Source organism: Ochotona princeps, chromosome 2 (genome assembly GCF_030435755.1).
Source record: "Ochotona princeps isolate mOchPri1 chromosome 2, mOchPri1.hap1, whole genome shotgun sequence".
Taxonomy (NCBI): domain Eukaryota; kingdom Metazoa; phylum Chordata; class Mammalia; order Lagomorpha; family Ochotonidae; genus Ochotona; species Ochotona princeps.
Window position 1 is genome coordinate 80,540,877 of NC_080833.1, and position 25,741 is coordinate 80,566,617.

Below are 25,741 nucleotides of genomic sequence, written 5' to 3' on the forward strand. Positions count from 1 at the left end.
ACCACCCGGGAGGGAGCCAGCGGCCTCCTTGGTGGAGAGGGCAGCTTGGGGGCGCGCGCAGAAGAGCTTCAGAGAGGCCTCCTGAACAGCGTCTTGGCTCAAAGCCTGCCTGTGCCTCAGTTCCCGCCTCCCTGAGGGGTCGCAGTGGTGCCTTCCTTGGCGACTGGTTAGAAGCGCTCGGAAAGCGGTGGGCACACGCCCAGTGCCACCTGCCTGTCATCTGTATGGAATGTACCTGTCTGGGTCCCCGCCCGCAGGAGCGATCCGGGAGACTTTGTTCTTCCTGCTTCCAGCAGAAGCGGACAACTCAGCTTAACTCCAGCGAGGGCCCGCGCTGGGCCGGCTCTGCCCGGGGCCTCCTGATGGCGTCGCGGAAACGGACGGAGCCGCGGCCGTGCAGGTGCTTGAGGCCGGAGGGTAGGGTTCCAGACTTCTCCCGTCCCGACTTCCCTGTCAGGTCTTCTCCGACCCTTCGGGCTGCAGAGGCCGTGCAGGTAGCTAACGCGCAGCCGCCTCCTGAGCCGCGCGCAAAGGTGGCCGTGGGGCGGCGCTGCGCCCGGCCCGCCCCTCTCGCCGCCCGGCCGGGCCAGGCCGGGTGTGCCCGCTGCGGCCGCAGAGTCTCCACGCAGGGCAGGTGGTGCCGGCGGCTGCCAGGCCCCGGCCGAGCGCGCCATGCAGTGCCTGGGCGCCGAGTACCGGGTGAGTGTCCCACAGCGGCGGCTTTCCGGGGACATAGGAGGGAGAAAAGGTGGGCTCCTTCCTGCACACCCCTGGCCGGCCCAGATACTTCTGTTTCCTCTCTGTGTGCGTTTTTTCGGGGCCGCCTTGCCCTGGCGACACCTGGGTCAGGTGTTGGAGCAGAGGTGAGGGAGACACTGGCCGAGGGACACGAATTTAGGGCCGCCTGCAGCTGCATCTCCAGGTAATTATTTGGTGGGTGGAGACTTAAAATTCAAGCTGCGCACAGCAAGTGCTTCAAGGGCCCCCAAATCTTCAACTTGCCACGTTAAAAATAACAAATAAAAAAGATGTATGTGAAAGATTTTCTGGCAGGATTAGGGTTCGGTTTCTGGTTTGGAATCCGCCTGGCTTTTTAACCTCTTTTGCCCTCCTCTCCTCTTTTCTGGAAGGTTTCTGCGGAAGAAACGCCCAGGCCAAGAGAATGGCGACCCCAGATTTATAGGAAATGCACGGATAAGATGTGGTTGTTCCTGTTCTTTCTGTTTTGGGCTGGCTTGGTAAGTGTGAGTCTTGGCAGGGAGGAGGCCAGTGGGGGAGGGGGTCCGCTGGGAGAGCTGGGCGCCCTCTTGTAACCTGCCTAAGGTTTGTGCTGCCTCGAAGTACTCACCACGAGCCCAGGAAAACCATCCCACAGACAGACCTTATTCTCTAGAGTTCTTATCCCAGAGAAGCTGCTGAAGGCTAAGCCCTCAGGAGTAACCCATTAGGGCCTGGCAGTGGGATCATTCTTGAGGAGGGCCCCAGCATCAACTCTTGTTACCCTAGCTCCCAAAGACCCCCGCCACACCTGCAGATCAAATATTCCACAAGCCTGTGCTATCTGCTAACAGGAAAATTTCAGGGTGAGCCTAGAAATGAATGGCCTTGGCTTTAATGCTCTCGGCATGCTGTTTTAGAGGCTTAATATACCCTCAAGTTGAATCAAGAAGTGGTAGGCTTCCCTTCCCACTCAGGGCCCCTGACTGGTGCAGCTGCTGGTGGGCCACAGCAGGCAGTGCCTGGGCAGTCCTGGAAAAGTCTTTCAGGAGCTAAGTTTCCACACTTTTGCCCTTCTTTTTGAGTTGGAGGCAACTGCTGGCAAAGTCTCATTAAACTTGTTCCCCGAGGCCAAGTTGCTGAAATCAAGCCTGCCAGGTTGATGCCTGCTATTGGCTGCATGGTAAATGATTAATTTCCAGAGCCTGATAATAACTACCAGATAGTCTTTACCTTTGTTGAAAAGAATTCCGTTTGAACAAGGTCCTCAAACATGAGGTTTGTTCCTCTTCCCAAGTAAGAAAGGTATTTGTTCCCATGTTGACTTTCTGGACTGGTTTCATCTGAACACACTTGGCTGCAGGTGCAACGGATGGAAGGTTGGGCCTGGAAGGCCAACTGTGTGTGTGTGTGTGTGTGTGTGTGTGTGTGTGTGTGTGTGTGTTGCACTTAAGTTGTGGAACTTTCCTCTAGAAGTTGAAAAAGACAGCCACCTCAGTCACCTCCTGCTTGCCTTGCACACGGGAGTTGGGTGTTCTATCTGGGTCTGCTGTTCCATGAGCACCAGAAGCCAGGGTCCTGTCTGGTGCCTGGCAGCTTTGACCTTGCTGTGGTGACACTATTTGATAGTCCCTGCCAGCGACTCAGCAGTTCAAATCTAGCATCTCACTACCAAACTCTCCACCCTGCAGCCCTCCAAAGAGGAGAGCTGTAGCTGGCCCATCACAGTGAACAGAGTTATAAGCCAGCTTAGAGGTGGCTTGGAGCTGGAAACAGCTTGAACATGCCCAAGTTCTTCTTCCTGTATTCAGTCTTCATTATCAGAGCCCTTTCTTAGCTGGCTGGCTTTTAGATTCTTCCACTACATATTAGCCACAGATAGGCGTTTCCGACGGAGCAAGAAGAACTTTGTCTGCATCCTCTATTTAGCTCCCGGATCACAGGCTGGACTTCCCAAGAAGTCTTGAACTGGCCAGTATTATGCTGAGGGTATTCCCATGAGTTAGGGCAAGACAAAGGAGGTTTGGGGGAAGGGTCCAGAATTAGCAAGCAGAGATGCTCTTTTCAGATACAGTACCAGTCTGTGTATATGTGTATGCATAAAAATGAAAGTAGCTACATTTGCATATAAGACAAAGCCTGGACCATTTCTGCCTCTATTTGCCTCTCCTGTGTCTTCTCCTACCGTGCTCTTTCCAATTCATCTTCCATTTCCTGGATCTCTCCCTTCTTGGTGACCCCACTAGCCCCGTGTGCACACCTGCTGTGTCTCTCGTGGGATTGCACATGCATGTTTGAACCTGCATCAATAGCACTTTAAAGTTTATGGCAGGGATTTAGGAATACCAAACTCCTACCCCACTCTATCCCACCCTACTTATGCCCCCCTTAAAAAAAAAAAGCTTTTCATTTTTCCCCATAAGCTTTCCAAGGGACACATTACATAAATAATGATAGTAACTGGAAAGCAACACTTCCTGACTAGATCTCTGGTGAGCAAGGCAGAAGTGTGCCGTCCCTTTCCTCACCTGAAGTCCAAGTGCAATCAGGACCTCACTGCATTCCTCCTGGGGGAGACACGAGGCAAGCATGTCAAGGCTGCGCCTGCTTGCGATGCCAGCCTTGTGGGCACGTAAAGGGTCACACTACATCCTCAGCCTCTCAGCAGAGGGTCCCAGTCCACCAGCAAAGGTGACCCATTCATGCTGGAATCCAACCAGTTAGACCCCACGGGGGCTTGAGAGGCAAGCAGCAGCAGGAAGGCCCCTGTCCCCTAGCTCTGCTCAGCCTCTAGGTGGAGTTCCTGGAGTCCAGGGACTAGATGCCATCCATCCTTGTGTCCCCAGCAGCTGTGTCTCTGGCACACACTGAATACTTGAAGAAAGCTAGTAGTGACTGCAGAGAATCTTGAACATATTTGACCTTGGGACACTGTACCTGCAACATACATGTCAGTACCATGTACCATTGAATGATATAGTACATTATCTTTCATGAAATAAGCTTGTTAATATCAAATGTTGTTGGTATTGTACATATTGTATGTTAAAAAACTTAAACTAGAGTTTTACTTATTTATATTGGGAAACTTATAACACTAGGATGTGGGGAGATAGATATTCAGTTTTGATAGAGCGTGCACTGATGCAGATTAATACAATAGTTCTTTTGAATAAATGTTATGCATTCACCATGAAATCAGATAAACTGATTATAGATTGTTAGATATGCTTCTCCAAAAAAAACCCTGAAGTTTTTTTAATTGAATGTTTTAATCATTTATTTCCAAAACACTATTTTCCATCTTGTTGGGAACAGTATCTTGTTATAGTTATATAACAGTATAACAGTATCTTGTTATAGTTCAGCTTGTTATAGTTCAGCTGTGTTAACTCTACTGAGTCCCCTAAAAGTCACACAAAAAGGATATCAGGCTCAGTATTTGACACAGCAATTACAGCACCACTTAGTACACCCCCATTTCATATCAGAGTGCCTGGGTGTGAATCCCGGCTCCTTTTAGAACCCAGCTTCCTGCTAATGTGCCTTCTGACAGGTGGCAGGTGTTGGCTCTAATGACTGTATCCCTGCCACCCATGTGGGGAACCTCAAATGGGCTCCCAGCTCCTGGCTTGGTTCTGACTCAGCACCAACCTATAATGGGCATTTGGAGAGTGTACCAGCAGAAGCTGGGGTTGTCTCCCCATTTCTCTATCTGTCTCTGCCTTTCAGCTCATGATCATTTTTTTAAACAGAAGGTAAAACAACTCAGGGGGGGAAATTAGCCTAGTCCTTATGTACTTAAATTAACCAGGAACCTCAGGGAAAATAGATTGAAGTATCCTGATAGCTGAAAAAGAAAGGCAGGGGGAAGGAGGCGATGGTGCAACTGATCCTCCACCTGCAAGCTTCGGCATCCCATGTGGGCACCAGTTCTAGTCCCAGCTACTCCACTTCCTATCCAGCTCCCTGCTTGTCAGCTTGGGAAAGCAGCAGAAGATAGTTCAGAGCCTTGGGACCCTACAATCACATGGGAGACCCAGAACAAGTTCCTGGCTTTGGATTGGCTCAGCTGTTGTTATTGGGGCCACCTGGGGAGTGAAACAGTGGAAGAAGGATCTTTCAGGGTCTGTCCTGCTCTCTGTAAATCTGCCTTTTCAATAAGTTAATTTTTTAAAATATTCTTTTTAAAGAAAGAAGGTCAGAATCTTTACATTATGATCCCCACACCCTCCACCCCCAGTGTGCTAGAGCATGTCATCCAGTAGCTGGATCTAGGTGGCGCTGGACATGCTGTGGTCCTGGAGACTTGGGTTTGCCTGGTTCCATCGTGTGTCGGTGTCTGTGGGAGCATGGGGCTGTGGCCAGGCCCTCACGTTCCCCTGACTTTCGTTAGATGTTCCTCATGGGCTACTCGGTGGTGGCTGGCGCCGCAGGAAGACTGCTGTTTGGCTATGACAGCTTTGGCAACGTGTGTGGCAAGAAGAACTCCCCAGTGGAAGGGGCCCCTCTTTCAGGACAGGACATGACCCTGAAAAAGTAAGTAAGTCCCAACCTGTCGCGAGGCTGCATTTCAGAACTTTGAGTAAATCAGTCATTGAGAGGTAGAAATGGTTCTTCCATTCAAAACTATCAGCCTGTCTTATGGAAAGGCAGGCCATGGCACCATTAAAGACTCAAGCTTAAAAATTAGGTGGATTGGGCCTTAGCTCCTTTTTTCACCATGTGAGCCCGTTTGCCATCTTTCTAAGCTGGTTGTTGCACCCATCTCGGAGACTTGTTTTGAGCTAAGGGAGACATTGTAGAGCTAAGGCATGTTCATTGTTACCACTGTTATCCTCAGGGTGCAGAACCTGGATACCCAGGGGATGTGTGAACCCTACATGCTCTATAGCCATGTGTCTCTGCATGCAGATGGTGTAGACATGACTGGCACTTCCGAGGACCTGCATCCCGCTGCTTCCTGAGCTGCACTGTCAGCAGAGGCAGGCACTGTGTTATCTAATGCTCCCATACCCGCAGGAGGCAGAGTTGGCCGAATTCCCCTGCTGCAATTCCCTTTGGAGGTGACCGCCATATAACAACTTTTGAGACTCCAAGCAGCCCCAAAGAAGGAAACTCTAAGGATCTGAGGAGACCCAGAGTAGAACTTTGGAGTCACCAAAAGCAAATCTCAGATCCAGCCTCTTGTCCTCTACACAGAGGCCTTGATGCGGTATCTGGGCATGGATTGCCTGGATTAGCTCAGTTTCTCCCTCTGTTCACAGTGCTGTACTGAAAAACAGCCATTCCTCTTTGAAGACAAAGTCCCGCATTCCTGTTAATACCTAAAAAGTGGCAGCCGCCCAAGTGTCCATGGAGAGGTGAACGTGTGAGCAAGACATGGTGCACACAAGCCGTGAGGTAGCAGTCACCCAAAAAGGCAGCAATTTCTGGCACCTTTGCAGCCTTGAAAACAACATGTTAAATGCAATGCACCTGTCTGCAGAAGATAACTTGTATAATTCCACTCATGTGAGGCATCCATATTTGCCAAACTCATAGCAAAAATAGAAAGCAGAATGGTGGTTGGTAGGGCTGAGGGAAAGGGGGATTGGAATGTTAGGGAAGTAAGTGCAGAGTTTCAGTTTCACAAGATGAAAAGTGTTGTGTGGTGTGGTGGTAGTAGCACAGTGGGAATGTGCTTAATGCCACTGAACTGTTCAGTAGAAATGGTTGAAGATGGTAAATGTCATGCATATCTTCACGCAACCTTAAAACCCAAGCCAAGTGTATGTTTATCAAACACCCAGGAAATCCATTTCCTTGCACCACCACCCTCTCTCCCATCTCCAGTTGGGGTCCAAGTAGTGCCTAGGTCCCTGCACAGAGGGCGGCGTACTAGGCTTTCCTGCGATCTCAGCAGTCCATGTAGCATCAGGCAAGGGTCCAAGAACCATCCCCACCAAAATATAACTCATGAGTAGCAACAACTAGCTTTGCTCTTGGGCCACCTCACCCAGTACTGTGGCTGGCTGGCTGCAGACAGAGTCCCCTGAGTAACCTGGCAAGGACATCACACTGCAAGGAGGACCAGCGTTTCCTTCCTAGCTTGGCCCCTCGTAGCTAAACATCACTTCCTGTGTTCTGCTCTTCCCCAGCGATGTGCATTTGGGCACCTGGGACTCAGATACGCTTTGCAAGGATTCCATTGAGCTGTGTCTGCACTGGGTCAGAGCTAGCAGTCCAAAGCAGTCTGATTAATCTCTTCCTTGGCAACCTCCTAAGGTGACTTCCTAGAGTTACCCTCCCCAAAATGCTGAATCTGGAGAAGGGATATTTTGTTAGGTCATGAGTGTGGTTTGCACACACAATTTGTGCAACTCCACACATGAGGCCCACTTGACATCATACACGTTCAAGGTTGCTGAAACACTTGGCTGGCAGAGTCTGCCTTGATAATTTCTTCATCTGCTGGCATACAAATACATTGCTAAAGCCCACAGTTAAACCCACCGAGGGTCAAGCCTCTAAGATGCTCTCTGGGCTCATCTGTCTCCTCAGACACGTGTTCTTTATGAATTCATGCACCCAGGCACTCAAAGATGAGAAGCCCGGACCCACTGCCCTTTGCGTATCCAGCTGTCCAGAAGAGCAACTCAACACCCTGGAAGACGTCCAGCTGTTCGCCAACACCACTGGTAGGCTCCCAGAGGCTGCCCCTGCCCAGCGCCGTGACCAGAACATGGGCTTCATGGGGTAACCTGTGGGGACCTCGATGAGATATCTTATCCTGGCCCTGCTTCCTCTGGATACCACCATTCCTTACTATGGTACAAAGGCTGTAGATGCTTTCTCTTGAGCTTTTTCACTCGCAGTCAGGTCCATTAAGGTTTCTTTGAGACCTATGCTGCTCCAGCTGAACTACCTGGGTCTTATATAGGCAGCACAGGGTAGACAGTGGACATATAGGGCCCAGAGTCTGATTCAGACAGAGACCAAAGGGCTTCGTGCACCAGGCACGGCTGGTCCTAGAGAGGCCCCCGTGGCCTTCTGATTGGACTGCTAGCCAGTGGCTACTATCACTGACCAATGGCATAGTCCTGAATTAAACATTTGTGTAACTCAGGAAGCTTGGTCTGGGTGTGTTACTCAGATTTACCTTATAAGGATGAAATTAACAAAGTGGAGAACAAAGAAACTTGAGGCAACCCACTGTAAATATTATCTGATTAATGGCATGGCAAATTTTAAAAAATATTTGCAAAGTCATTTCTCTACAACAGATACAGATAACCTTTAAATCGTCTCAGGGCCAATTATTGAACTTTTAGGTTAGAATTTGGGGTTTTAGGAAGAAAAGGAAACCTGACTCAACCTTGGGTTGTAAGCATCTATCTGTTGGTAGTTAGGTCACCTGTTTCTAAATATGGGGTGGGAGGGTGTGTTCTGTCTCCTTCTCCATTTGGTAAAATAACTGCTTTCCTTACCTGCTCTGCTGGAACATGCTGATGATACAGAGGCATGTACAGTCTGTGTGTCTTCCTTCCCAGGGTCCTTCCTCTGCATCTACAGTTTGAATCCTTACAACTACACCCAGAGTCTGAATGCCTACTCATTGTGCCCCAAGCTGCCAGTTCCACCAAGGTAAACACTCCCATGCTTTTCTGCTTGTTATCAATAGATTTTATTGGGTACTTGGTGTAAGTCTGTTAGTCTTCCAAGCAGTGTAGGGGAACCCTGGCTGTTGGGAATTTACAGTCTATAGAAGGCCAAGAATAAACAAAGAGGAACTGCTTACAGTGTACATAGTGGAAAACAGATTAGTAACCAGGCTGAATGAGAAGAAAACTTAGCCAAGCAAAAAGGTGTATGTAGACTTCAACTAACAACAGAGTCAGCAAAACAGACATGAATGATCAGATGATTGATTTTGTAAATTAGTTGATACAATTTTCTCTTCTTCAATTGTTTAGTACAAAGTAGAAATTGGTTACTTTAGCATTTTCTTTGAAAGCAGGCAATGTTCTTTTTCATAGCTCTATATTTCTCCATAGAAACAAGCCTGGGTGGGCAAGTCAAGTACCTCTCTTTCTTTTCCATGGAAACAGAGAATACAGCTCCTTACCAACATTATACTTGGTAATCTTCTCGCAAGTTCTTATTTATCTCTATCAATTCATGTACTACCTGGTGCATGGAAGGCACCTTGTGTGTATTTGTGGAGTGAGCTCACAATGACGAAGTGGTGATTGCCAGGGCGAAGTGGCTCACCGTCGCAGCCTGGAGAAAGCTAAGGGGAAGTACACAGGAAGTGTTCATGGCCAACTCCGGTGTCTGAGCTGCAGTAAAGGAGGGCTTGAATTGATTTCCCATTGTCATGCTTTTCAGAAATTTAAGGCTATATATAATAAGTGAGAGCTTTGTGCAAAAAAAATAATATTCCTTATACCAATGAACAGTTAAGTAAAGCAAGGTATTCTGCCAGCCATCTAGTACAGCCTACATTTAATGCAGCCTCAGTTAATAAAAAGCGCAGTTCAGTGTATTACATCATAACCACAGTACACAAAAGCATAGTAAGTATACAACATCATACCCCAGTATACCGTACCTTCGTATGTATTTGTTTAACCAAAACATGAATCACACAGAGTTTTCCCCTGAAAACGTGATAGACACTAGTAGTTTATGTTCTGTTTCACTCTTTAAAAATAATTTTATTTCCCAATCATCTGGTCACAAATGCAGCTTAAAAAATGTGGATCCTGACCTGGCAGATAATCATAAAAAGCACTGAATGGAGGCTGCTTGCATATGGGCAGGTTGTGGTTCACCATCCCGGTGGGATTCCTTTCCAAAGGAAATGCTTGCGTTCTAGGTAATCACTGCAGAAGAGACTTGCTCGCAGGGGAGAATGCTCTTTCTATCTTTTCACTAGTCGCCTACATTTAAAATTTTTCTTATTGTCAGATCACAAACTTGTCTCCCTGAAACACAGCAAGCCCAGGAAATAGCTAGAACGTTTTAGTAGGTTAAAGAATAGTATTTAACACTTAGTAGAGTTTTCTGTTAGAACACTATTTTAACCACCTACACATGGAGTTGAAATGGACTGGAATTTTTTTTTAAGATTTTTTTTTATTGCTATTGGAAAGCCGGATATACAGAGAGGAGGAGAGACAGAGAGGAAGATCTTCCATCCGATGTTTCACTCCCCAAGTGAGCCGCAACGGGCTGGTGCACGCCGATCCAAAGCAGGGAACCAGGAACCTCTTCTGGGTCTCCCACGCGGGTGCAGGGTCCCAAAGCCTTGGGCCATCCTCGACTGCTTTCCCAGGCCACAAGCAGGGAGCTGGATGGGAAGTGGAGCTGCCGGGATTAGAACCGGCACCCATATGGGATCCCGGTGCGTTCAAGGTGAGGACTTTAGCCGCTAGGCCACGCCGCCAGGCCCAATGGACTGGAATTTTTAAGATTGTCATTAAGCCTCGATTAAATAATCTTCCTCCTACTATAATTAAGATAGCAACTGTAACTCCATGGAAAGCTTATGTCTTGGTACTGATAACAATAACAGCAAGCATTCTTTTTTTAAGATTTATTTTTTAAAGTCAGATATATAGAGAGGAGAAGAGCCAGAGAGGAAGATCTTTCATCCACTGGTTGATTCCCCAAGTGGCCAAAATGAACAGAGCTGAGCCAATCCAAAACCAGGAGCCTGGAGCTTCTTTCAGGTCTCCCATGCAGGTGCAGGGTCCCAAGGCTTTGGGTTGTCATCGACTGCTTTCCCAGGCCACTAGCAGAGAGCTGGATGGAAAGCAGGGCCGCCAGGATTAGAACCAGTGCCCAGATGGGATCCCAGTGCATGCAAGGGGAGGACTTTAGCCGCTAGGCTATTATACCAGGCCCCTACAGCACACATTCTTGAACCTTTGGGCCTTCATAGTTACTGTACTAGGCTCTTGGTATGCATTAACTTATTCAGGCCTCACAAAACCTCTATACTATAGGTATGTTTTCATCTCTGTTTTAGAACTGAAAAAATTGAGTAAGAGAGAGGCTTGGGTCATACAGCCAGCAGGTGGAAAACCTGACTCAGACAGCATCCAAATTCAGTTTTCTAGTCCAATGTAAACAGTGGAGGTTGAGTTGGTTTCATTCTGCCTGGCCAATGGCCTCTCCGGGTTCAACCAAGCTGGGGGCGGGGCTATAAATGTCCCCTCCCTGTGTCCTCAGGCCACCACCTTTCCTGTCTCAGAAGCAAGCCCTGGCCCTTTCTATCCTTCAATGCACAGCTTTCCCTACACTCCCTTTTCAAGTGAAGACAAAACTGCTGGTTGACTAGCCGTTCTTGGACAACGTGAGGGAGCTCTAAATAGCCTTAAGGGTTCCATTTCCTTTTCCTACACAAGCAAGTGCTTGTTGAAGTTGGAAATTATCATATTTAGCGTGAAAGAGCTCTGCCAAGATTAAAAGACTGGAAAACATGAGAAGCGTGGCTAGATGGTCAAAGGACATTTTCTAAATACCTTTTTTATTTAATTCACTTGTTTTCCTCTTCCTATCGGTCATATGAGGTACAGCATGCCCTTTTACACCAGCAGCCTCAGTGTCTGCCTGCAAAAATATGAGCTTTCAAGAGCAGTGGAAAAAGCAACGCAGAAGGTAACAGGCAGGCAGATCTGTTTCCCTTTGATGGTCAGCATAATATTGTATTTGGAGTTCCTTATTTATTTAAACTTTAAAACACTTTGAATTTTCTCCCCCCAGTAAACTTTGTATCTAGCCTCCCATATAAGTGCTCATGCATGTCACTGCCTTATTCACTTAGGTGAATCCCATATAAAGGGTTATCTAACATGCAGGGAGTTCTCCAGGTTATTCACTGCAATGTTAGAAAAGTTTTGTTAATGGGAAAAACAGTAGAATTGAGGGAAAACCTCAAGCTGTGATCTAAAGAAACACCCGTGCGGGGCTGCTATTCTAGTACTGTGGGTTAAGCTGCCACTTAACAATTCTGGCATCCCGTATCAGCCTGCTGATTTGAATCCTGCTGCTCTACTTCCAGTCTAGCTCCTCACAATTGCTTGCACCTGGGAGAGCAGTACAAGTTGGTTGAAAAGCTTGAGCCCCTGCCACCCCTGGGAACATGAATGAAGTTCCTGGTTTCTGGTTTCAGCCTGGCCCAACCCCAACCATTGTGGCCTTTGAAGTGTAAACCAGTGAATGGAAGATCTCTCTCTTTGTGTGTGTACATGCATGTGTGCTCTCTATATCTGACTCTATACCCTTCAAATAAATAAAAATAAGGAATGGTAATAAATCAATTTTAAAAATATATAAATAGGGCCCAGTGCCGTGGCCTAGCAGTTAAAGTCCTCGCCTTGAACACCCCGGGATCCCATATGGGCGCTGGTTCTAATCCCAGCAGCTCCACTTCCTATCCAGCTCCCTGCTAGTGGCCTGGGAAAGCAGTGAAGGATGACCCAAAGCCTTGGGACCCTGCACCCACGTGGGAGACCCAGAAGAGGTTCCTGGTTCCCGGCTTCGGATCGGCGCGCACCGGCCCATTGCAGTTACTTGGGGAGTGAATCATCAGATGGAAAATCTTCCTCTCTGTCTCTCCTCTCTGTATATCTGACTTTGTAATAAAAATAAACGAATCTTTAAAAAATAATAAAATAAAAATATATAAATAAAAGAAATATAAAATAAGGAAAAATGAATGCCCCAGTGAATGAAGCATCGAGGCAGTCACCTGATGTGGGTGACCTAAGCTTTACATGCTTCTTGGTGTCTCCCTCCAAAATAAGAGGGGTCACTTTTCATCAGCACAGGATTACCAAATGCCTACAAAACACCAGTGTTGTCAAAATTGAGGTCTTGGGAAAAGCAAATGACCTTAAATATCTATCTGATCTTATTTTTCAAAAACACTGAAGCAAGTTCACATAACATTCACTTTCAGAACAATCCAAACTTGTTAGGTGAAGAATCTGTTTAGTAATAGCAAGAAAAAAGAAATTAGAGGGTTTGGTAATTGGAAAGCAGGAGGTAGACTTGCTACTCAGCAGATAGTCTTCCCTCCCTAAAAGGCCACAGTGGCTGAAACTGGGCTAGTACAAAGATAGGAGCTTGGAGCTTCCTCTTGGTCTCCTGCATGGGTGCAGGGGCCCAAGGACTTGGCTCATCCTCTGCTGCTTTCCCGGGCACATTAGCAGGGAGCTGGATCAAAAGTGGAGCAGCCAGGACTCAAACCAGGCCTATATGGGCTGCTGGTGTCCTAAGCAGTGGCTTTACATGCTGTGACACAATGCCAGCCTCAAATCTGGACTTTTTTTAAACCTCATGCCATACATGAAAATAAATATGAGGTGAATCTTAGCCCTAACTCTTAAGGTTCTAGAAGAAAATGTACTCACACACATATACACATACAAACATATGTGTATGTGTGTATATATACACAATATTGCTGAAACCCAGAATATGTTTTAGATAGATGATAGATAGATACACACACATACATATATATCTAAAAGAATCTGTTTAAACCAAGGATAGCAAGGTTTTGGTGAAAGATCAGGTAAGCAAATATCTCAGACTTTGTAAGGCAGTGTGGGTTATATGTGCTCTGTGCGACTGTAGCACAAAGGCAAACATGGAACATGGGGAAAGGGCTTTATGACAAAAACAGACAGTGTTCAAATTTAGCTGTCTCTTGGTTTAAATCAATAAAAGACAAATAGCCCCCACAGAACCAGGCAACAGATTTAAACACGACTTAGAAGAAGATGTGCAAACAGCCGGTAGGTGTGTGACAATAGACTCACATCAAAGAAATTCAAATGAAAACTAAAGAGCAGACACATCTCCTAGAAGGACTTACAGTGTTTCTTTCAGTTCTGATAACATTTTCCTTTTTTTTCCCTTCAGAATGAGTCATAAAACAATTTATAAATAGATACCCAGTACTGGTGAGGATGTGCAACATCTAGATGTCTCATGTATCATTGGTACAAGTGTACAAAATAATGTAGTGTGGGAAAAATTGGTAGTTCTGCATAAAGTTTAGTATAAACTTACCATTCCACCCAGTGAACCCATTTGTAGGTATTAATCCCAAACGAGTGAAAAATGTCCATCCATAGATTATGATATATATGTACAAATATTTATAGCAACTGAATTTATAAGACCCCAAATGGAAACAGCTCACATGACAAAAAGCAGGAACGCAAATAAGCAAATTATGGCATGATTATACCGTGGAATGACAGTCATCGGAAGGATGCCATGGCTGCACAAAAGAAGAGGGGTTCAAAAGCATGCATCTCCAGTGACTCTGTTTCAGTGGAATTATGCAAGAGTCAAAAGTATTCTAGCAACAGAAATCGGGTCGGCGGTGCCTGGAAAGGGATGGGGCCAGATTGGAAGGTGCTCTGAGGAGATGTCGTGGGCTGCTGGAAATGCTCCCCGTCCAGAGAGGAACAGGGCAAAAGTGGCTCCCTGGATGCTTTTAAAATCTGCCTGTCGCTGCATGCAAATTGCACCTCATTAAAAATCAGAGAAATCTCTTCCTCTCTGTCTCTTCTCCTCTCCGTATATCTGCATTTCCAATAAAAATTAATTAATAATTAGTTAATTTTTAAATAAAAGGGCCCAGCACAGCGACCTAATGGCTAAAGTCCTCGCCTTGAATGCGCCGGGATCCCATGTAGGCACCAGTTCTAATCCCAGCAGCCCCACTTCCCGTCCAGCTCCCTACTAGGAAAGCAGTCGAGGATGGCCCAAAGCCTTGGGACCTTGCACCCACGTGGGAGACCCAGTAGAGACTCTGGTCTCTGGCTTCAGATCAGCACAGCTCCACCGTTGCGGTCACATGGAGAGTGAATCAACGAATGGGAGATCTTCCTCTCCTTCTCTCCTCCTCTCTGTGTATCTGCCTTTCCAATTAAAAAAAAAAATCAGAGCAGTCCCTTGCAGGCTGCTATGAACAGAGCTACAAGGTGTACTAATATTTGCTCAAGCCAACTAAAGAGCAGTATGCTTTTTGCCTAAAGAGAAGTACTGTATGTGTGCTTTATGTTTGTATACAGGCATAAACGAATAGATGAATACATTTTGTGTGTAACAATTAAGCAAGAGCAAATGATCAGAAATCGGCTTTATTTTTGTTTCTCTCATCTGTTTATGTATATCCAGTGGGGCTAGTTCCTTATCTACCCCTGCAGGAAAACAGGCAGGCAGCCAAGACTTCTCTGATCTTGTGTATGTTAAATTGAAAAGATGTTTTTGATTCCAACATTAGAATGTTCAACCCAACATGATCGACTTCTAGTGTAAGGGAAGGGTCAGACTTCTTCCCCTCCCCAGCTGAGACCAAAAGCATGTGAGGCTCAGGTCCCCAGGGGTTTGTGATCACCTCTCTCTCTCTCTCTCTCTCTCTCTCTCTCTCTGGACTTGCCCCACACTTCCTTCCCCAGCATGCAAAAGCAAGGAGAAAAGGGGAGAGGGCACCAGCTTTGTCTGGGCATGGGAGGGGTTCTGGCCAGTGCTTTTGGGGTCTTCAGGGCTCTCTTGCTGCAATGTCCTTCACATGCAACTGTCCTTCCTAAACATGGTCAACCACATTCTGCAAATTAACTAGAAAATAGCAGCATTGAACAATGCTAAATTGTGGACCATTTGGAGTAGCATGATGAAATCTTTGATTATGGTATAATGTTCAAATATTGAATTTATTGTTGTTACTCTGTTATGGAGTCATTTTTATAAGTTAAGCTTCATTGTAAGTATGTGTGGGTAGGAAAAAAAAAGCATAGTCTTTATAGGGTTTCATACTTGCTGTAGTGGCCGCCATCACCCCTGGGGTCCTTGGCACATACCCCTGTGCGTCAGGAGGATGTTGTACTCCAGGGCATCTCAATTCAGACTGGTCATTTGGGAGGCCCTTAAGCAACCACTTTAGCTTCCGTTAGAATCTCCACAACATTCTGTGTGACTGTGGTGGGTCTGAGCCACCGACTCCATGCTGGGACCCTTGCACATGTGGTCCACATCTGGACCTCAGGGAGCCACAGGGCAGGCAGTCAGCTGCTTAGCTGCAGCTATCCACTCTGTGCCCACACTCCCCCTCAGGTTGCTCAGGGTGGCTCAGAACATAACCCCTGGGGTTCCCTGAGCCCTCTCAGTTCCCCCTATAACCTCTCTCATCAGAGCTAGGAATAGCACCCTCCACCCCTCTTAGGGACAAGAGGGACAAGGATAGAGTCACACGAGTTCTCTAAAATAAATAAAAAACTTTTCAGAATTGCCTCTGCTCATATCAATGCCCAACATAGTGAACTTTATGCAAATAAAAAAGGTCTCAGAGAGCATAGCCTGACGGAAGAATCTAATCATTTGAGAAACGTATGATTGCTGCACAGAAAGGGGCAGAGAGAAAAGGAGCTCACTCAAAAACAGCTTTGCAACAGGGCATGGAAAGCTAAAAACAGAAAGAATTGTGTGTAACCATTGCTCTGGGTGCTAAGTCTGTACACAACAGGGGTATGGTTAGCCATTCAGAAAGTGTGTGGGAGGGATGACTGTAAGAGGGCCTGGAGCCAGTGAGTCCCCCAGTAGCAATGAGCACAATGAGCAGTGTCTATTTCTGCTCTCAAAGGGCTCCTTGGAGAAATGGTTGAGCCTAGAGCTTGGATCAAGAAAATATCAGCTAAGCCTGGAGTTACCTTGGAGAGCCAGAAAGCAAAGACAGCGGAGGGTGGGGATGGCAGGTGAAAGACCTCCAAGTGGCCAAAGATGGAACAGTTTGAGCAACAGGAAAAAAAGATTGAATTAAATTTTAAACCAAAAATGAATAAATGTGTAAATAAGATGCCCACAATTTACACTAATATAAATCAATGAGAAAATAAATGAGGGGAAAGAATTATATACTTCCTACTGGAGCTTTCCAAACAATATGGAGAGCTATTACTCCCTCTGGGAGTTGGAGCTTAATTTCCTTTCCCTTGAGCATGAGCCAGGCACCAGGGCTACCAAAGAAATGAATACAGAGGGCCCAGCGGCATGGCCTAACGGCTAAAGTCCTCACCTTGAACGCCTGGGATCCCATATGGGCGCCAGTTCTAATCCCAGCAGCTCCACTTCCCATCCAGCTCCCTGCTTGTGGCCTGGGAAAGCAGTTGAGGATGGCCCAATGCATTGGGACCCTGCACCCACATGGGAGACCCAGAAGAGGTTCCTGGTTCCCGGCATAGGATTGGGGTGCACAGGCCCGTTGCGGCTCACTTGGGGAGTGAATCATCGGACGGAAATCTTCCTCTCTGTCTCTCCTCCTCTGTGTATATCCGGCTTTCCAATAACAATTTAAAAAATCTTAAAAAAAAAAAAAAAAAGAAATGAATACAGAAAGAGAAAATCACTCCCCAGGCAGCCTGTGTCCAGGCATCCAAGTTAACCTCACCAGCAGTGTCATGTTGTCATTCCCTGATGTGATTCTAGGAGAGGGGCACTTCATCTCTGTGACAGTTTTTCTGAAGGCCCATCGTTGCAGTTTAAGGATGAAGAAAAAATAGGGGAGATTCTACAAATAGAGGACAATTTACAAAAATATGTGGTCATGAGAATCAGGGAGAAGTTAGGTAGTTCTCTCAGACAAAAGAGGAACCCGGACAATCCAATGCAGTGTGGTACCTTGGATTGGCTCCTGGAACAAGAAAGTTGTTAGACATAATACAGTGTGAACAAAGGCTTCAGAGTTTGGTTAATAGTACAGTTCTAATGCTAATTCTTGTGTAGTATGGCTATGTAAAATGCTAACCTTAGGGGTAGGGATTCATAGCAACTCTATCATCTTTGCAATTTTGTAATGTTTAAAATGCTTCTAAACTTAAACCCATTTAAAAAAAGAAAGATTTACATGTTTACTTGAAAGGGAGAGTGTCAGAGAAATGAGAAAGAGACAAAGACAGCGAGAGCTTCCATCCACCAATTCACTTCCTCCACTGCCTTCCTAGGCATATTGGCAGGAAGCTGGGCTGGAAATGGAATCGGGGAAACTTGAACTGGTGCTCTTACAGAATGTAAGCAGTAAGCAGTAGCCTAACCAACTGAACTACAACACTATTGTCATTTGCAACAATATGGATGAACCTGGAGTATGTGATACTAAGTTCAATAAGACAAACATAGGGACCAGCATTGTGGCACAACAGGTTTCACTGTTTCCTGTGATGCTGGTATCCTGTGAGAGAACTGGTTCAGGTCCCAGCTGCTCCACTTTCCATCCAGCTCCCAGCTAGTTTACCTGGGAAGACAGCAGAAAATGGCCCAAGGTCTTGGAACCTGCCACACTCGTAGGGGACCCAGCTGGAGTGGTTTCAGCCAGGCCTCGCCTTGACCGTTAAAGCTATTTGGAGACTACCAGTGGATGAAAGATCTCTCTCTCTTTTTTTATAAACATATATTTTTATTGCATTTCATTTTATAACAGCGTTTCTTCTGCTCTGATGTTCCCCCATCCTCTCCCCGCGCCCCCCATGGTGGATTACTCCATCTTATTGCAGTATTACAGTTCAAATCTAGTCTTGTTTCTTTCAATGCAAGCATGTGCCATGCATAGAGTCCAGTGTCTTTTTGTCCAGCTCAGTTCAACAGTTTCTTGGGGAGACCAATTCTGGTCTGAAGACATAGCTGGCAGAATATCATTCCATCCAATTAAATGCCATAACATAGCATCAACAACAGTTTCCAACATTATGGGGTTAATTAACATTGTAATGAGTGAATGATATGTTAGACAATGCGGAAGATCTCTGTTTCTTTCTTCGTCTCTTTTCCCGTCCCACTCTGTAAGTCTGCCTTTCAAATGTGTAAATGAATCTGCAAGGACAAATCCTTGCGTGATCGCATTGTATGTGAAATCCAGAAAAATGGCATTTATAGAAACAAATGTTGGGGCCAAGCGGGGGATGGCAGATGTCAGTCAAAACAGTATAGGTTTTATGGGCCCGGCGGCGTGGCCTAGCGGCTAAAGTCCTCGCCTTGAAAGCCCCGGGATCCCATATGGGCGCCGGTTCTAATCCCGGCAGCTCCACTTCCCATCCAGCTCCCTGCTTGTGGCCTGGGAAAGCAGTTGAGGACGGCCCAATGCGTTGGGACACTGCACCCGCATGGGAGACCCGGAAGAGGTTCCTGGTTCCCAGCATCGGATCGGCACGCACCGGCCCGTTGCAGCTCACTTGGGGAGTGAATCATCGGACGGAAGATCTTCCTCTCTGTCTCTCCTCTGTGTATATCTGGCTGTAATAAAATGAATAAATCTTAAAAAAAAAAAGTATAGGTTTCAGTTATGTAGGGTAATAAACTCTAGAGATATAATATATAACATGGTGACTATAGTTAATAATTTTCATTGGTAATTGAAATTCGCAAAGCAAGTAGGGTTAAGTGTTCTCACTAATAAAAATAGCAACTATGTAAGGTAATGCATATGTTAATTAGCTTGACTGAGGTAATTATTTCATAATTTGTGTGTCAAGACATCACTTTGGACACCTTAAACATATTCAGTTTTTGTTTTAAAATGTGACTCCCCAAGTTTAGGTGTTTCATGGACAGTTGTCCGTCCAAAGCACTAGTTAAGGACCAGTTTGCAAGCAAGGATTCATTGATATAAATCTTGGGCATTCTTGGTTGTTCAGGATTTTAAGGAAACATCTCTTTTTTTTAAAAGATAAGTAATGGACCTGTCTCTTATTTTTAGCAAGCCCTTTCCCTTGTTCAACCGGTGCATCCCTCAAACACCTGAGTGCTATTCCCTGTTCGCATCTGTTCTGATCAATGATGTCGACACCCTGCAGCAAATTCTGAGTGGGATCATGTCGGGAAGAGACACCATCCTCGGCCTTTGTATCCTCTCATTAGGTAATTTTTTTCCTTCTGTTTTAGTTGCTATTTATGGAATGCCTGAGTTTCTAATATTCATCTACATGAGACAGTGAAAATTAGTTTCTCTGCTTAAACACAAAACTTCATATGTATTTTTTTCTGGAAGCTTTCTGTATTTTGGTTTCAACTTGGGGAGGGAGCAATAGGAATGGGAGAAGACCAGCTGCTTCTGTGTGCCAAGAAGCCTCACTAGGTGGGGATACCAGGTGCAGTACCTAATCCACTGATCAAGTTCCAGTGTCTGGCCCTCAGCTCTGCATCGGGGTGAATGTGCAAGTTCAATGGCCCCGTTAGGAGCTGGCCAGGAGAGGCACAACCCCTGGGAAGAATGGAAACCATGTTCTCTGAGCAGAGTGCCCTCTCCGCATAGGGCTGCTGGTGAGCCAGGGCTGAGGACGGGGTGTCCAGGCAGGGGCCAGCTGCTCATGGGAGCACAGCTTCAGTGGAGCTGAGACCCACCTCCTGTCAGCATTTCTGAGAGCAGCTACTCACCTTGGCGCTTTGGCTTCCCATCTTTTATGCTTCTATTTGCCGAGCTCTGTGAAGAATCAGCACTGAATGGGTCAGGTCACTCCACCACTAATTTTAGACAATGCCGTTAGCATTTGGTCTCCCCTCTCTTTTCTATGGCAGCTTCTCCCTCAATTTCTTGTTTGAAAGAAATTCTTGGGTTAGGCATTAACGTGTTTCTAGAAGTTTATAAATTCGGTATTCTGTAATATTATTACCAAAGATGACCAGTTCCTGAAAACCTGAGGATGTTAATGACTCACAGCTCTGTAACTTCTAGACTTCTTATGTGGACTGAGAATGACTTTAGATAACTTATCTGGGATGCTGTGATTCCAAGAGTGACCAGCCATTCATGGGATCTTCAAGAATTTCAAGGAAAAATGTGCATCATGAACTATGCATGGTTTTGTACCAAAAGATACTTGCCCTTTAACTCAGTTGTTCCACAAGCTTCCTGAAAACCTGAAAGTAGAGACAGAGCTGAGGCCCAAGACCAGATCGGTCTGATTCCGTAATTTATATTGTTAACCATGGCACAGAAATATCCATGTGCAGTCTTGATTTCATGTTTCAAAACAAAATGTTTATAAATTGACTGAAATATTGAGGAAAAAGTCATAAGCCTAAAAGGCTAATTGGAAAATGAAATGACTGCTTATTTTATAATTAGAACTGGACATTTTCCATTTTAAAGGCATTCTTCTTTTGGATTTTCCGGGTGTCCCACGCCGGTGCAGGGCCCCAAATCTTTGGGCCATCCTCGACTGCTTTCCCAGGCCACAAGCAGGGAGCTGGATGGGAAGTGGAGCTGCCGGGATTAGAACCGGCGCCCATATGGGATCCCGGGGCTTTCAAGGTGAGGACTTTAGCCGCTAGGCCACGCCACCTGGCCCTAAAATTTAAAATCTTACACCTAGTCTTACAAGAGCAAAAAAAAGAGCTCTGAGTATTTGGAAATGATACTTAACTTTTCCGTTAGAAAGGAGTGTTGTCACTGTGAGAAGCTGCCTAACTGCCTTGCTTGACCTTGTCTGCGCTCCAAGGTCCAGAGTGTTATCTGGTTGTTTTCATTTGGGGTCTGCTAGGTGGCCCCAAATGTTGGGAGATTAGCTAAAACGCTCAACCTCTGCAATATTTGGTCATCGTCATCTCACCGTCTTTACCCTTTCCTCTGTTGTTGTTGAGCTTTGTAAGTTTCCCTTGTTTTTTTCCAGCCTTGTCTTTGGCCATGATGTTCACCTTCCGGTTCATCACAACCCTTCTGGTTCATATTTTCATCTCATTGGTTATTTTGGGAATGTTGTGTAAGTATCTTAATTGACATCTTTTGATTAATTGAAAAGCCTTCCCGTGAGTACACAACTTAGAATTTGGTAATTTTTTTTAATGACTTGGGGTCTTAGGGGCTACCTAGTCTAGCCCTAACATTTCACATCTGAGAAACCCCAGACCCCGAGACAACAGGAGCTTCTGACATCTCACAGACATGAGCCAAGGCAAGGCCTGGCCTGCTGCTCCTTCTGCTGTAGGTGTGTGGCCCTGGCGGGAGCCTGCCCACTGAGTGGTCCTGGGACAGGATCACATCCAGTCTTCCAATGTCTGTTGGAAGTATTTGAAGAATTTCTTCTGTGGAGAAAAGAGACATAGATCAGTGCAAGAGTAGGGTATTGGAGACTGTGTGCTGGATCTGTCATTTACCTCTGGGCCTTGGATTGTGAGTCTCACCGGAGGTTGTTTGGAAAGGTCTGTGGGTCAGGAACATGTGAGGGGCTCGAAGCATAGCAATTTGCCAACTGGTATGGCATGGTACTATTATGACTGCACTGATTCATTCATTCGATTAGGCAGCTCTGCCCCCAGCAGCAGGGTGCCCTGGAGCCCCATGAGGGCGGCCAGGCATGGCGACTCCTGAAGGATGTTCTCCATCTGGACTAGTAGACATCTGTGACCTTCCCATAGTAACAAGGACGTGGCATAGCGAGTGTTTGTACTGAAAGCTATTTACAGGGACAGTGTCTTCAGGAGGAGCCTCTCATGTACTTATTCCGACAGGTCCAACCGAACCACCTGGCTGTGTAGGTGAGTGGTCAGTACCCAAATCCCATGGGAGCATGTGTGAAAATTTTAGACTTTGGACCCTCCCGTGGCCCCTCACACACACACACACACACACACACAACCTATGGGCTAGACACCTGTGGTTCTGGGTCTTTCCAAGACAGGCAGAGGTCCCAAGACTAGCACATTCTCCACGGGCTGCCCCGGCTCGGCCCAGCCAGCCCTGCAGAGGGCAACAGCTGACAGCGGTGCAGTTCAGGGCCATTAGACCCTGTCTGGGCATGGCTGCCTGCTCTCCAGCAGGGAGCAGACTCCGGGGGACAGTTCCCCACCAGGCAGCTTCTCAGGGCAAAGTTCTAGTTGTGTGTGTTTTACAGTTGTCTGTGGCGTCTTGTGGTGGCTCTACTATGACTACACCAGCGGCCTCAGCATAGAGCTGGACACCGAGAGGGAGAACATGAAGTGTGTGCTGGGCTTCGCCATCGTGTCCACCATCCTCACGGTAAGAAAACCCTTGCCAGTAGGGCACCCAGTGGCCAGCCTAGACTCCGAAATCCAAGTCACTGAACCCTTGCTAGACTCAATGAACATTTGTTTTTCCTTCACCTCAGAGTGTGTATCCATGACTGTATCAAAGTTTCAGTCAGAAACTTCAAAGTAGAAAAAAAAGGGCTTTGGTCTCCTTGGGTTGGTTTTACCAGTCCAAGGGCTGCCTTGCATCCTGGTAGATGGCCACTGTCATCCCAATGCCCCTGGGTGCACCCGAGGTGGAGGGATAAGCTTAGGAGTGTCCGATTTCCTGTTTGGGAGGAAGCCACCCCTTCCAGCCAATCGCTGCCTGGCACTCTCGCTCCAGAGCTCACAGAGCCCTTTCTTTCCAAACCTGCTGGCCTGTGGGGTTATTTTGGTTCTCAGAGAACCTGCCACCTCCTCAGAGCACCTGCTTATTGAAAACAGGCAGACTGCAGGAACTGGTTCTTGGCCACTGCGACCCAGTAAAGTCCCTTGCTAAGTCGGGGATTTGGTTCAGGTAACTGCTGGTCATCAGGGCTGGTCAGTGGCCCTACTGGGCACTCCATAGACAAGTAGCAACAGGAGCGTTCCCCAAGCTCAGCGAGTCTCTCAGCCATGGCTGGTTCTCTCTCCCTGGAGAAGTGCTTCAGTTCCCGGATGTTGGGGTCTCTCATGCTAGGTGAGGCCATGGGAGAGGGGGTTGCTTTCACCTGTGTCCATTAGAACCCCACAGTGGCTGGTGGGAGGGCAGGATGCAGCCACGCCTCCAGGGGCAGAGTGAGCCAGCTCCGCTCTTCATCCTTAGAGCCCCAGATTCTTGGGCATCACCACTCTCACCCAGCTCCGACTGTGCACAGGGCTGTGTGCTTGGCAGTGCAGCCAGCCAGCCATAAAACACAAGCTAGCCCGTGCCCCACAAGAAGATGAAGGGCTACAGGGTGCTATGGCACGTAGGATAGGGGCCCAGCCCTTGCAGGTTGTGCTTCACCACCCACTGTATAAGCCTGAGACATGCCTGGGCCTCCTCATCTGTGCATTGTGAATGCTATCTCAAGGTTGTCTATGGGGGTGTGGCCTCCATCTCTCAAGGGGCGTATCCATCATGGAAGCTCAAAGGTAACCCGAAGTGGGTGGGGTGAGGTCCTAATGCCACCTGCAGGGCAGAGCCTGGTGCTCTGCTGGAGAACTTAGCAGGTTGTGCATCAAAGGAGAGGCCATGCCCCGGGGTCCAGCTTTAGATCCCCACTAGCCAGCCTTGCTCCTCCTCCCACAAGGCATTGCACAGCTCAGGAACAAGCCCATCAGAAGAGAAAGTCAAGTGCAGTCACTCTTGTCCAGCGTTGACCTCCAAAGGGAAGGAGGTGATGAGCCACTCTTCTCCTTTTCCCTCACTGCCCTTTCCTAGAGCAGAGGGAAAAGGGGGCCACCTGCCTTGCCTCTAATCCCTTCTTGCTCATCTCAACTTGTACCTCTCTGCCTTCCCATGTTACAACCTAGCAGTGACTCAGATAGCCTCAGTTAGTGGGGCTTGAATTGCAGAGAGACCCCTGCCCACTATGAGGACCAGCTGGGCAAAGTCTCTCCTGAGTTCCCCACAACTGCGTTACAGGCCAACTAGTGGACACTCTTCTAGAAGATGAGAGCCACCTGTGGACACTCTCTAAGTAGTTTCAACATAGCCTCCAGCAGCAACAGGTGCACTGGGGTGAGTGGCATTCAAGACTCACCCCAGGGCATCAGCTAGGAGGACATGTGGAAATTCAGCTCCCTGAAGCTGCTCAGCCCAGAAGAGCCAGAGTCTGGTCCTGACCTCTGCCACCTGCTTGCCTAGTCCAGGCAGCCTCGTCCCAGTCCAGGCCCGGTAGGTGACACTGATCTCTGTCAAGATTGGGGGAAGCAGTGAACGAGAGGTGACCCATCCCTTCTAATGGACATCCTTGCAGAGTGCCCTGAAATGTCAGGAGGGCATTGTCTCATCCATAAAGATTATGCCTGCATATATATAAAACATATATGTATTACAGACATGCATTTATATATACACATTTGTAAGCGTACCATTTGAGAACTAAAAGGCAAGTTTATTTGCTTAAACGTTTCCCTTGACTTTGATAAAATTGTAACTAATAGCTTAAGTCTGCCTTCTATGTTGATTGTGTTGGCAGTGAAGGCACAGGAAGCAAAGTCCCTGCTCAACACCCTGGACTCCCACTGGGGATCTTGCCTGGCCTCTCCTGACCCACACCGCAAGCACTGCAGACCCAGGAGGTTCTGCTTCCGGCATGGGCTTCTGCAGTTCATGCACTGCTCTTGAGTGTTCTGTCTCTACCGTGAGATCCTGCAGGGCAGCAGGAGACAGGACATCCCAGGGCACAGCAGCCATGAGGCCCCCTGGGCAGCCATGAGCCCCCTTGGCAGAACAGCTGATGTGAGTGTGAGAGGCAGGTCCTGGGAGGGCGTCACATGGTAAGGTCCCACTCTGCAGTCATTATCCAGAGACACTGAGAACCACAGATGGACTTGGAGCAGGCAGGGGGCATCTTGGCTGTGCCTTGCGCTGAGGTAGATGGAGGGATGGAGGCAGAGTGAGGATGTGGCTGGGGGTCCAGGGCAGAAAGACCACAAGGTTAGTGAGGTCTGGATGAGGTGAATCATCCATAGGGTATAAAGCTCTGGAGTTTGTGGACATTTGAAGAACAGGGCATGAGGGAATAGCTGGAGAGTATAGACAAGGCAGGAAGATTGGATGTGAGAATGAGAGGGATGGCAGTGGCTGGAGGGGATTGTGGGGCTGAAGGACAATTTTGGTTCATAGGAGAGATTTCTAGATACTTCCATGCGGGGAGGACTGCTTGGAGGTAACATCTCTGTCTTTCCCCTTTTTGCCCAATGTTCCTCAACCCTCTTTCAACATCTTGGCTTGGGACAGAGGGAACCACAGACATCTCCCTGGCCCTAGAGAACCTCATTCTCACTTTGTTCTCTTGCTATCTGAAAACTT

At 47.2% G+C, this 25,741-nt stretch overlaps 1 protein-coding gene across 4 annotated transcripts in view; it reads left to right on the plus strand.

The window, feature by feature from the left end:
• The first annotated feature begins 308 nt into the window (after positions 1-308).
• Positions 309-25,741, plus strand: part of SLC44A3 (solute carrier family 44 member 3) — a 76,710-nt gene continuing 51,277 nt past the window's right edge. For 2 of the 4 annotated variants that reach the window (XM_058659328.1, XM_058659333.1), the window contains exons 1-8: positions 587-699; positions 1,131-1,238; positions 5,114-5,256; positions 7,261-7,397; positions 8,250-8,343; positions 19,472-19,632; positions 21,384-21,473; positions 22,605-22,729. In XM_058659328.1, the coding sequence (XP_058515311.1) occupies positions 673-699; positions 1,131-1,238; positions 5,114-5,256; positions 7,261-7,397; positions 8,250-8,343; positions 19,472-19,632; positions 21,384-21,473; positions 22,605-22,729 (885 nt within the window). In that variant the 5' untranslated portion in view covers positions 587-672. Of the gene's footprint in view, positions 418-586; positions 700-1,130; positions 1,239-5,113; positions 5,257-7,260; positions 7,398-8,249; positions 8,344-19,471; positions 19,633-21,383; positions 21,474-22,604; positions 22,730-25,741 lie in introns of those variants that run through there. The other 2 variants (XM_058659343.1, XM_058659349.1) reach the window with 2 other exon arrangements.